Source organism: Rhinopithecus roxellana, chromosome 5 (genome assembly GCF_007565055.1).
Source record: "Rhinopithecus roxellana isolate Shanxi Qingling chromosome 5, ASM756505v1, whole genome shotgun sequence".
Classification (NCBI taxonomy): Eukaryota; Metazoa; Chordata; class Mammalia; order Primates; family Cercopithecidae; genus Rhinopithecus; species Rhinopithecus roxellana.
The window spans coordinates 174932528-174945124 of record NC_044553.1 but is presented as its reverse complement, the minus strand read 5'-3'; the positions used below and the strand labels follow the sequence as shown (position 1 = coordinate 174945124).

The window sequence follows — 12597 nt, the reverse complement described above, 5'->3', positions numbered from 1 at the left end:
GCCTCAGTCTCCCAAGTAGCTGAGATGACAGGCATGTGCCACCATGCCTGGCTAATTGTTTGTATTTTTTTTTTAGTAGACATGGGGTTTCACGATGTTGGCCAGGCTAGTCTCGAACTCCTGACCTCAGGTTATCCACCCACCTCGGCCTCCCGAAGTGCTGGGATTACAGGCATGAGGCACTGTGCCCAGCCTCCAGCTGAATCTTTATAAAAGACTTTTATTTATTTAAACACAGGGAGACTTAAAGATTAAAATGTATTAAAAGAGACTAAGACATTGTAAAAGACTGATGAGGCAAATTGCATTGGTTAATGCAAGGCATGAACCTTGATTAAATCCTGGACACTACAATATTAATTCTGGGGACAACTGGAATTAGGTGGAATGTGATATGAACTGTATCTTAGATATTATGAAATTAACTTTCTTAGAATGTCTTTGTTCTTAGAAGACACAGGCTGTAGTATTTTGGGAAAAGATGTAATGATGTCTGCAACTTACTTTCGTATGGTTTAGCAAGCCAACACAAAACACACACTTTCACTCACAGATTTAAAGCAAATATGGCAAAATCTTAATAATTCGTTCAGCGAGGTTAAAGATACAGAAGAGTTGATTGCATTTCCTTCCCGATTTCTCTGTAGAGTTGATATTTTCAATACAAAAAGTTGGGGAAAAACCAGCAAAACCAAAAAGTCGAGGAAAGAGGGTATATGGATTGGAAAACCACACCTCCTCACTCTAATGCTATCCTGTTAATTTCCTCAGTGCTTCATTTGCTTCTTGTGGATATATTCTGGTTGCACACCAGTGATAATGCTGGTAAGCTCATTCTGTGAGCACAAGGGTTACAGGAGAAAATATAGTTAAGTTTCTAGTGGACAGTTCAGGAACTAGACAGGATGTTAAATAAAATGTCTTGGCTTCTACTCACACGAAGGAAACATTAGTAAGCATCACCACTGAGAACTACCTGGTGACTCTTGGTCATGGGGCCTGCTCACAGAGTCTCTCATGGCTTATACTTCCTAATTTCTCCTCGCTACAAATTGCCATTTAGGCCACAAGCACTGTCCTTGGGCAATCTAAGGAATAAGAGGTTATCCCCATTTTACAGACTAGACATCTTGTCTGTATCAATGAGCATCTGGTCTCAAATGACTGAGACATAAACAGAGCTTCCATTCTCTACTTTTAAACTTAATTGTACCAAAAACATACCTAAGACTTAAAGGCTACACATCTGAGCCTTCACAGCATCCGCTTAATTATTTTAGGTTGGAGGTCTGGTTTGTCAAACTACTGAACTGCAGGCAGTGGAACAAATACCATGTAAATGACAGAAGAGTTGGATTCCAGGCCTTGTTCTACCATTAACATCCTCTGTGAGCCCTGTTTTCTAATTCTATAAGACAAGGCAAATGACCATGATCCTATCAACTTGATAAATATGAAGGGAATTAAATACAATGATGTTTAGAAAACAAATTTAAATAATTATAAAGAAACTTATGTATGTAAAAAATTACTGACATTTTGAACAATATTATCTTTATGGGTTTTTTTTCTTTTTTTGAGACAGAATCTCACTCTGTTGCCCAGGCTGCAGTGCAGTGGTGTGATCTTGGCTCACTGCAACCTCTGCCTCCTGAGCTCAAGCGATTCTCCTGCCTCAGGCTCCCGAGTAGCTGGGACTACAGGCATGCACCACCACGTCTGGCTAATTTTTGTATTTTTTCATAGAGACGGGGTTTCACCATATTGGCCAGGCTGGTCTTGAACTCCTGACCCCAAGTGATCTAGCTGTTTTTTCTATTAAATTTTTAGTATAACTTCAAGGCTGGGTGCGGTGGCTCACGCCTATAATCCCAGCACTTTGGGAGGCCGAGGCGGGCAGATCACGAGGTCAGGAGATTGAGACCATCCTAACACGGTGAAACCCCATCTCTACTACAAATACAAAAAATTAGCCGGGTGTAGTGGTGCACGCCTGTAGTCCCAGCCACTCAGGAGGCTGAGGCAGGAGAATGGTGTGAACCCCGGAGGCAGAGCTTGCAGTGAGCAGAGATCACGCCACTGCACTCCAGCCTAGATGACAGAGCAAGACTTCGTCTCAAAAAATAAATTAAATAAATAAATAAATAAATAATAAGTAAGTAAATAAATAAATTTTTCATATAACTTCATTATAAAAGATAATAAAAAATAAGCTTCATTATAAAAAGCTTTATTTGTGGCTGGGCATGGTGGCTTGCGCCTGTAATCCTAGCACTTTGGGAGGTCAAGACAGATGGATTGCCTGAGCTCAGGAGTTCGAGACCAGCCTGGACAAGACAGTGAAACCCCATCTCTACTAAAATACAAAAAACCAGCTGGGCATGGTGGCGGGCGCCCGTAATCCCAGCTACTCAGGAGGCTGAGGCACGAGAATTGCTTGAACCTAGGAGGCGGAGGTTATAGTGAGCCAAGATCATGCCACTGAACCCCAGCCTAGACAACACTGTGAAACGCTGTCTCAAAAAAAAAAAAAAAAAAAAAGCTTTATTTGCATACTTCAAATAGACATTTATTTTGCTTTAATCACTTAATCGCTCATTACTCTGGCTATATCAAACAAGACCAATTAATATCTTACAGCATTACTCACAAGAAAGACTAAGGTGAAGGACTGTTTTGACATTCAAACCTGGTAATATCCCTTTTAGGAGTCTCAATAATTTGGGTTATTAGTTTCATTTCTCAAAATGTCACTGTGAGGAGAAATCAGAGCTGTGTACCAAAGGAAACAGTACTTTAACTCATGTGTCATTCTAAGTCTTAAGTCCTTACTTGGTCCTGAACATTTCTAAAAACTCCCTAAACATTTTAATTTAGACAACTTTAGAGGAATTTCTTGAAAGAGAAAATATATTATCTTCTGGCACTGACACCTTCTACACATATAAGATCTGTGGAAATACTGGAAGGATGAGAACCATGGGGGTCTGCCCATTAAATATCTTGGAACAGGAGTCTCCATGTGCCTTATCAGAACAAACTTTTCTTATCTCTTAACATTCTGCACTCCTCCCTGGGTCATGGTGTCTGCAAGTCACCCAGGTTAGGCCAAACATGTTTTTACTACATTACCTCTAGCAAGTGAGACAACTCATAAATATGTGGACATCTGTTGTGTTAGGAAAGTATTGTTAATTTGGTTTGCAAAAGGTATGCTAAAAACAGTGTAAGCCCAAAGAGGCCAATGTAATGAGGAGCAGCAGAGCTGAACATAATATTAGGTAAATGGTGAAACTGCCTGTCCCCTATCTAAGTGCCAAGGAAGCTGGTAAAGCTTAGTTTATAGGGAGTAGAGGCAGTTGCATATTTCAAAAGAGCCGATGGCTCATGCCTGTAATCCCTGGACTTTGTGAGGCCTACACGGGTGGATCACTTGAGGTCAGGAGTTTGAGACTAGCCTGGGCAACGTGGCAAAAACCCATCTCTACTAAATATCCAAAAATTAGCTGAGTGTAGTGGCAGGTGCCTGTAATCCCAGCGGCTCCGGAGGCTGAGACAGGAGAATCGCTTGAACCCGGGAAACAGCAGTTGCAGTGAGCCAAGATTGCACCACTGCACTCTAGCCTGGATGACAGAGCAAGACTCCATCTCAAAAAATAAAAAAAAAAGAAAAAGAAAAAGAAAAAAAGAAAATTGAAAAAAAGAAATATGCTTATTTTGTAATTATAAAAAAACAAGGATAAACCATAATGTTAAAAAGGAAAACACCAAAGAGCTGCTCTTGCAGCTCTGTTTTGAACAAGCTGCTCTCTTCTATTGGTGTACAGATCCCAGGATCTCCTAACTTTATTATTATACTAGGGATTCCCTTTGTTTCTTTCCTATGCCGGATCTCCGGTTTCCTGGATCCCAGATATTCCTTTATTTATTTATTTATTTTTTTGAGACAGAGTCTCGCTGTGTCACCCAGGCTGGAATGCAGGGGCGCAATCTCAGCTCACTGCAACCTCTGCCTCCCGAGTTCAAGTGATTCTCCCCCTCAGCCTCCCAAGTAGCTGGGACTACAGGTACCCGCCACCAGTGCCCAGATAATTTTTTTTTTTTGTATTTTTTAGTAGAGATGGGGTTTCACTATGTTGGCCAGGCTGGTCTTGAATTCCTGACCTTGTGATCTGCCCGCCTCAGCCTCCCAAAGTGCTGGGATTACAGGCGTGAGCCACTGCACATGGCTGCTACTCTCTTGTTCTATTAATTTTGATAACACACATCCTCTTGTGGCTTCATAAGAAAGGGTGCCTGAGAAATAAAATTGAGAGGTTTTTTTTGGTTTTGTTTTGTTTTTTAAGAGACAGGGTCTTGCTCTGTCACCCAGGCTGAAATGCTGTGGTATGATCATGGCTCACTGCAGCCTCAAACTACTCAAGCAATCCTCTCGCCTAAGCCTTCCTAGCAGCTAGGACTATAGGCACACACCACCACACCTAGCCAATTTTTCTGTTTTGTGTAAAGACAAGATCTTGCTATATTGCCAGGATGGTCAAGAACTCCTGGCCTCAAGTGATCCTCCTGCCTAGGCCTCTCAAAATGCTGGAATTTTAAGTGTAAGCCACTGTGCCTGGCTCCTAAGAGCAACGTTTTTTTTTGTTTGTTTGTTTTTTATTTTGGAGACAGAGTCTCACTCCGTCACCCAGGCTGGAGTGCAGTGGCGGGATCTCGGCTCACTGCAACCTCTGCCTCCCGGGTTCAAGTGATTCTCCTGCCTCAGCCTCCTGAGTAGCTGAAACTATAGGCATGCGCCACCATGCCCAGGTAATTTTTGTATTTTTAGTAGAGACAGGGTTTACCATGTTGGCCAAGATGGTTTTAATCACTTGACCTCGTGATCCGCCCTCTTTGGCCTCCCAAAGTGCTGGGATTACAGGCGTGAGCCACAACGCCCGGCCATCCTAATTTTTTAACTTTCTATAGAGACGAGCTCTCCCTTTGTTGCTCAGTCTTGTCCAATCCATTAAGGTTTTTTTTTTTTTTGACATGGAGTCTCATTCTGTCACCTAGGCTGGAGTGTACAGTGGCACGATCTCGGCTCACTGCAACTTCTGCCTCCCAGATTCAGGCAATCCTCCCACCTCAGCCTCCTGAGTAGCTAGGATTACAGGCATGCGCCACCAGGCCTGGCTAATTTTTTTTTTTGTATTTATAGTAGAGATGGGGTTTCACCATGTTGGCCAGGCTGGTCTTGAACTCCTGACCTCAAGTGATCCGCCTGCCTCGGCCTCCCAAAGTGCTGGGATTACAGGAGCTACCATGCCCAGCCTCAATCCATAATTTTAACCTATATGATTCTATGTGGTTTTTTACAGGGCCAAAACTGTCTTTCAAGCTGTGATTAGGATCTTTCCATTAATCACTCCTTTTAACAGCATATCCTAGATGATCAAGGCTACCAAGATGCATTTCTATATGCACAAACCCGTCTGCACCTTTATAAGAATTTATGTTTGACAGCTCTGAGGTCACTGTGTGTCCCAACTTACGGTGTCACCAGTATGAGAACAATATTGAGGCTAAGATTATTAAAAAATCCACATATAAGACAAGTTAAGAGATACAAGATGTTCTAGTACTAAAGAGAAAACAAGAGTTTCAGAATAGCCCAAATGAAATCAGAAATAATTTTCTTAAGGTCACATTGATTCCAGGGAGAAAAATGGAAACAGTCCAACTTCTTGGGTACCCACTCAGAAAAAGATGACTTATACAAATTAACATTCTCAGCTTATGCATTAAGGCACATATCATGGAATGAGCAACATATGCAGTCCTTTAGTCCTGTATTCAAAAAATATTTGTAAGTTTCAGGTCTTTAAAATTCACAGACTTGACACTAACACAATTCCACCTTGATGTTATTTTTATGGTTTATCATGAATGCATCAAGGTGGTAGGACTAGGTTAACCAGAAATCAGCATCAGAAATCATTCAGGTGTTTCTCAGTCAATGACAACAGGAAGTAATCATCTTAACAAGCGACTCTTACCCAAGTCCACCTAGACAAAAAATCTGCACAGATACTCAACTAGCCCTTCCTATAAGCTTCCTTTCTAAAGCCGCCAAAGTTTCTGAAGCAAGCCAACATTCTACCAGCCAAGCTGGAAAGGCCAGGAAAAGGCAATAAAGGCAGTAAATACCTGCACTGATCCCCCATGGCGGTCTGCAGCCAAGTGAGACGTAAGGTATGAGGTATTGGTCTGCCGGCTGGGCTGAATTTCCCATTCTCCTCGGCGCTCTGATGATGTATTCTGCTTAGGCATTAGAAAGCATGAGAGCAAGATATGGAAGGAAAGGTGAAGCAACAGCAAGCCATAACAAAATCAAGTACATTCGTGTCCCTGTAGGTTTTTCTTTTGGTTTTGAATTTTAAACTAACAACCACTGGAAAGCACTGAGGAAAAGGAAGCTTGTCTACATTCACTTTAGCCTAAGGAGTCAATACATGAATCTATAGCACACCCTTCTTATCCACACCCAGAAAACCAATAACAACCAAAAGAGGAGGAAGGGGGAAAAAACACACACTCAAAGCTGGGATCATCTTTTAGTTTCCACAGAGGTAAAATTTCGGTAGCCACTGCAGATCAAACTTAGAATGTTAAGATTGTTGGACAGGCGGGGGCAGTGGCACACACCTATAATCTCAGCACTTTGGGAGGCCAAGGCGGGCGGATCACGAGGTCTGGAGTTCGAGACCAGCCTGACCAACATGGTGAAACCCTGTCTCTACTAAAAATACAAAAATGAGCTGGGCATGGTGGCGCATGCCTGTAATCCCAGCTACTCGGGAGACTGAGGCAGGAGAATTGCTTAAACCCGGGAGGCGGAGGTTGCAGTGAGCTGAGATCATGCCACTGCACTCCAGCCTGCTCGACAGAGCAAGACTCCATCTCGAAGAAATAATAATAATAATAATAATAACAAAAAAAATAGCTACATTGTTTGCCTGGTTCTTCTAACAGTTTCTAAACTGGAATCAGAAAATGTTTACTTATTAATATGAAACTATGAATTTTTTTCTTCTGGAAAGCAAAAGGAGGGTCAACCTTCAATTAAAAACCTCTTTGGATTCTGCTTTCACCTTAGTATCATTCAAGTCTCTTCCTTCTTTACCTGCTTTTTAGATCTCCTACTATTCTGATCTTGCTCATATGTGACTTTTGTTCAGAAGAATCTGTTTAGGTGCCTCTTCCCCTGTGCCAGATGGCTGAGTTGTTAACATCATAATGCTCAGCTGTAACAGTCCTAAGGCTCTACAAAAATGAAAAATGAGTAGTTGGAGAGTCAGCAATGAGGGATTAGTATATCAAATTTTAATTGCTGCTGATATAAACAGCTACAGGGGTTAGGATGTGATATTGCTGCTCTGCATGAAAACCAGAAAGGATGATAAAGCTTACAAATGTTCACGGCTATAAAAGTTGTATTCTATAAAAAAGGAAGAGCAAGGAAGTAATGGTTTGAGGGTCTATATTCACTCCCCATCAATATCTCATTGACAAGAGTTGCTTAAGGCTCATCCGTAAGTCACCAAAAAGGCATTTCTCATAAAAATCAGAGCTTTGTACACCAGCTACAATTTACTTTTTTTTTTTTTTTTGAGACAGAGTCGTGCTCTGTAGCCCAGGCTGGAATGCAGTACATGATCTCGGCTCACTGCAAGCTCTGCCTCCCAGGTTTACGCCATTCTCCTGCCTCAGCTTCCCGAGTAGCTGGGACTACAGGTGCGCGCCACCATGCCCAGCTAATTTTTTGGTATTTTTAGTAGAGACGGGGTTTCACCGTGTTAGCCAGGATGGTCTCGATCTCCTGACCTCATGATTCACTCGCCATGGCCTCCCAGAGTGCTGGGATTACAGGCATGAGCCACCACGCCCAGCTAATTTTTGTATTTTAGTAGAGACGGGGTTTCGCCATGTTGGCGAGGATGGTCTTGATCTCCTGACCTCATGATCCACCCGCCTAGGCCTCCCAAAGTGCTGGCATTACAGGTGTGAGCCACCATGCCCGGCCAATTTACTCCTTTTTATTAATGGAATATGAAGTCATATGGACAAGAGTACTAAAGAGGATCCTGTTCATATTTTCTCTGCTATTCCTCAGAGAATAAACATATTCTATGAGAAGGCAGCTGTATGAACTTGCATTATAATCTTATAAATGAGGGGTTTGATTTTATGCTGCTAGTTATATTAGAGAGAATCAAAGCTACCCAAAATAAATTATTTCTGCCAAAAGAGGTTCAAATGTTTCATTTTCCAAAATAAGACTGGTGTGTAACATAATCATAAGCTTATTTTTATTTTTATTTTTTTGGTTGAGATGGAGTTTCGCTCTTGATGTCCAGGCTGAAGTGCAGTGGCGCAATCTCGGCTTGCCACAACCTCCACCTCCCAAGTTCAAGCGATTCTCCTGCCTCAGCCTCCCAAGTAGCTGGGATTACAGGCATATGCCACCATGCCTGGCTAATTTTGTATTTTTAGTAGAGACGGGGTTTCTCCATGTTAGTCAGACTGATCTCGAACTCCCGACCTCAGGTGATCCACCAACTGCCTCGGCCTCCCAAAGTGCTGGAATTATAGGCGTGAGCCACCGTGCCGGCCATATTTTATAAATTTATTGACGTTGTCTATATCCTCAGAGCACTTAGTCTCATTTATTCTGACTGCTGGAAATCTGAGAATAAACCTATTCTTGTAATATTAGAAGTAATATCTATAAACCTATTAGTGATAGACTTTTTCAGTTCTCTAGAACTTTTTATTTTTTTTTGTAATATTTAAATATAACATTTAAGCTCTTAAACTATTATATAGTACTGTCAGGTTTCCTTTTTTTTTTTCTTGAGACGGAGTCTGGCTTTGCGCCCAGGCTGGAGTGCAGTGGCGTGGTCTCGGCTCATTGCAAGCTCTGCCTCCTGGGTTCATGCCATTCTCTTGCCTCAGCCTCCCAAGTAGTCGGGACTACAGGTGCTGCCACCATGCCCAGCTAATTTTTTGTATTTTTAGTAGAGATGGGGTTTCACTGTGTTAGCCAGGATGGTCTTGATCTCCTGACCTCGTGATCTGCCTGCCTTGGCCTCCCAAAGTGCTAGGATTAGCAGGCGTGAGCCACTGCACCTGGCTGTGCTGTCAGGTTTCTAGAAACTTAAGTACTTAAAAAAAATCCAGGCATTGATAAGCCATTTAGTGTTGAGTTCTATAATACATACTAAATGCAATTACATCTCATGAATGCTCTGTTTTTGCTTTTTTTTTTTTTTTTTTGTTTGTTTGTTTGTTTGTTTTTGAGACAGAGTCTTGCTCTGTCGCCCAGGCTGAACTGCAGGGGTGCAATCTCGGCTCACTGTAAGCTCAGCCTCCCGGATTCATGCCATTCTCCTGCCTCAGCCTCCTCAGTAGCTGGGACTACAGGCGCGTGCCACCAGGTTGCTAATTTTTTTGTATTTTTAGTAGAGACAGGGTTTCACCTTGTTAGCCAGGATGGTCTTGATCTCCTGACCTTGTGATCTGACCGCCTCGGCCTCCCGAAGTGCTAAGATTACAGGCGTGAGCCCCTGTGCCCGGCCTGCATTTGTTTTTAAGGCAGATAAAATAGAAAATGGCTGGAAATGTATGTTCATGTATGCTCATGGGCTTTTAAAGTTAAGAAAACCCTGGACAGCTGATCAACAATTATTTCCATTTTTACTGACTACACATAAGAACTTTGGTTTTAAGGCTATTGTCTGATTCACAGGGCTATGTGGTTCTTTATATTCATTCTAGTTCAATAAATAATTTGTTAAAAGATTTAAGATTTTTGTTTAAATGAAAATAACAAGACATTTTTCAAAGGCCTAAAAATCACATTCCATCTCCATTCTCAAAGCAATATGCTATTTATCTTTTAAAGATAAACAGAAAACTAATGTTAACACTCTAGATTGCCTCATAAATGCTTCCACTATGATGAAAGAAAACATACTATACCATACTACTGCCCACCAATGCCTTCCGTATCTGTTGAAAGCATCAAAACTAAGTATAGATGTGAACCTAGGGGTTGCTGGTTTATTACTTTGGAAATAAGTTTTCAGTAGGACGTTAAACTCTAGGGCTACTGTTTTCTGGAACTTAAGAGCTTGGACCAGTATCTAGAGGATAACATAGTAGAAAGGGCCATTTGCGGTTTTAGAAAGCAACAGAGTGCCTAGGATATAGATGAAACCAAAGAAAGGTGACAACTACAGCAGTCTGCTAGTGTAACTCTTCAAAAAAGGTATTCTAGGCAATACTGTGTACACAGGAGTTATGATTAGGCCTCACTAGCACAGTAGCTAGTTAGATTAAGCAAAGCAGCAGAGGAGATCAGCATGTAAATCCTTCATTCTTAAAAGACCACTCATACATACACATCTAATTAAATGTCACTCAAGAGGTGCATGAGTAGAAAAGTCATTCAGCAAAGTCAATTTCTCTGCATTACTTGAAAAGCAGAGGTCCACATGGAGTGTGTAAGTCCCCCAAAGCAGGAGCAGAAATCTCAAGTAGTGGTAACTCTGTGGGGGAATGCTTTAAAATTTTCAGTTGTGATTGCATCACCTTTGTGGAAATGACTGGTTTACTACGCAATAGGTAAATCTTGAAACAACAAAGTAGCAACCAGCATAGCATACATGAAAGGTAAAGGTAACAAAAATACTTGAGAAAACATAGAAGACTGTTGAAAAAGTGAAAACCCCCACCTATGCCCTACGGCAGGGGAAACAAATCTCTCCCAGCAGTCATTTGGCAGGGATTAATGGATAGCAGCCAGTAAGAGTGACACTAACAAGGAGGGAGGAAAACACAATCTGAAGACATCTCAAGTATCATCCCCATCTATGGCTTGAAAATTATTTCAACTTCTGTGGGTGTGGTGGCTCACACCTGTAATCCTAGCACTTTGGGAGGCCGAGGTGGGCGGATCACGAGGTCAAGAGATCGAGACCATCCTGGCCAATACGGTGAAACTCCCTCTCTACTAAAATACAAAAAATTAGCTGAGTGTGGTGGCGCGCGCCTGTAGTCCCAGCTACTTGGGAGGCTGAGGTAGGGGAATAGCTTGAACCTGGGAGGTGGAGGTTGCAGTGAACCGAGATTGTGTCACTGCACAACCGCCTGGCGACAGAGCAAGACTCCATCTCGGGGGAAAAAAAAATTATTTCAAATTCTTAGTGGGGATAAAGCTACTATTCTGAAGCAAAGGAAGGCAAACACCCTTTCTCTTGTAGCAAAAAAATCACCAGGCCAGGCACAGTAGGCTAGGAGGCAGAGGTTGCAGTGAGCTGAGATTGTGCTGCTGCAGTCCACCCTGGACGACAGAGTGAGATCTGCCTCAAAAAAAAAAAAAAAAAAAAAAAAAAAAAAAATCACCAAATTCTATTCTTCATAAAAAGCTCATTTAAAAAAATTATTGTTGATTATATATAAAAACAACTTTATCTACTTCACTTTATGGCTCAAAAAATACCTTAAAAGCTGCCATTTATAAAAAACATTTTGGCCTCTCATGTAAGTCTTCTCAGCCTCATTAACTGTCTTCAACTACAAATTAACAAGAATAGAGACTGAATAGTACCAAAAGATTAGCAAAGAGAATATACTGGATTACATTCTGATTTTATCACATTTCCAATATTAAAATTTCTCTTTCTTTTCTTTTATGATATGGTAGGGGTAAGATGGAAGAAGAAAAGAATGGAACAGGAGCTAGGCGCGGTGGCTCACGCCTGTAATCCCAGCACTTTGGGAGGCTGAGGTGGATGGATCATGAGGTCAGGAGACTGAGACCATCCTGGCCAACATGGTGAAACCCCGTCTCTACTAAAAATACAAAAAAAGTAGCCGGGCATGGTGATGCACACCTGTAGTCCCAGCTACTCAGGAGGCTAAGGCAGGAGAACCACCTGAACCGGGGAGGCAGGGGTTGCAGTGAGCCGAGATCGCGCCACTGCACTCCAGCCTGGGCAACAGAGTAAGACTCTGTCTTTAAGAAAAAAAAAAAAAAAAAAAGTATATACTTGAACAAAACTAAAAACTTCCTTCTATTAAGATCATGAAACAGAACCAGTGTTCCCATGCCAGACAGGGGTTATGGCATGTAATCTGTCATGTGTGCAGAGATATCCTGTATTCTATAAACTTTATCAAATATGAGGGAAGTTTAAAAATCACTGACAACAACCTGAAAAGGGGATTATTCCCAGGCTCAATACTATCTAGAGACGAGATTATTAATTCTGTGACGCTTTTAGAAAAATCATGGAAACCACCCTAGAAGTCTGCAACTCTCTATTCAAACTCTGCCCTATCCTTACAATGTTGTAAGATACCTCCCTAGGCAATGTTGGTTTATCTAGGTAGGATTACTTCAGAATCACCAAGTTTCCTCCTACAAGGAGCTGGGTTAGAACACAGGGTGTCTGCTGAAATACAAAACACTTAAGAATGCATACAGAAAGAAAAAAACTTTCACTATGGAATACAGAATTAAGAGAAAAGGTGAGCAGCAGTGACTAGGTG

The 12597-nt window shown here is 41.7% G+C and overlaps 1 protein-coding gene across 6 annotated transcripts in view; it reads right to left on the bottom strand.

Annotated features, from left to right (window-relative positions):
• CSNK1G1 (casein kinase 1 gamma 1) overlaps positions 1 to 12597 on the bottom strand; it is a 205671-nt gene that overhangs the window by 17978 nt on the left and 175096 nt on the right. For 3 of the 6 annotated variants that reach the window (XM_030929878.1, XM_010355478.2, XM_030929879.1), the window contains exon 11: positions 6190 to 6300. The exons of the other annotated variants lie outside the window; for them this stretch is intronic. In XM_030929878.1, coding sequence (XP_030785738.1) covers positions 6190 to 6300 — 111 coding nt within the window. The remainder of the gene's footprint in view (positions 1 to 6189; positions 6301 to 12597) is intronic. 6 annotated transcript variants of the gene reach the window in all.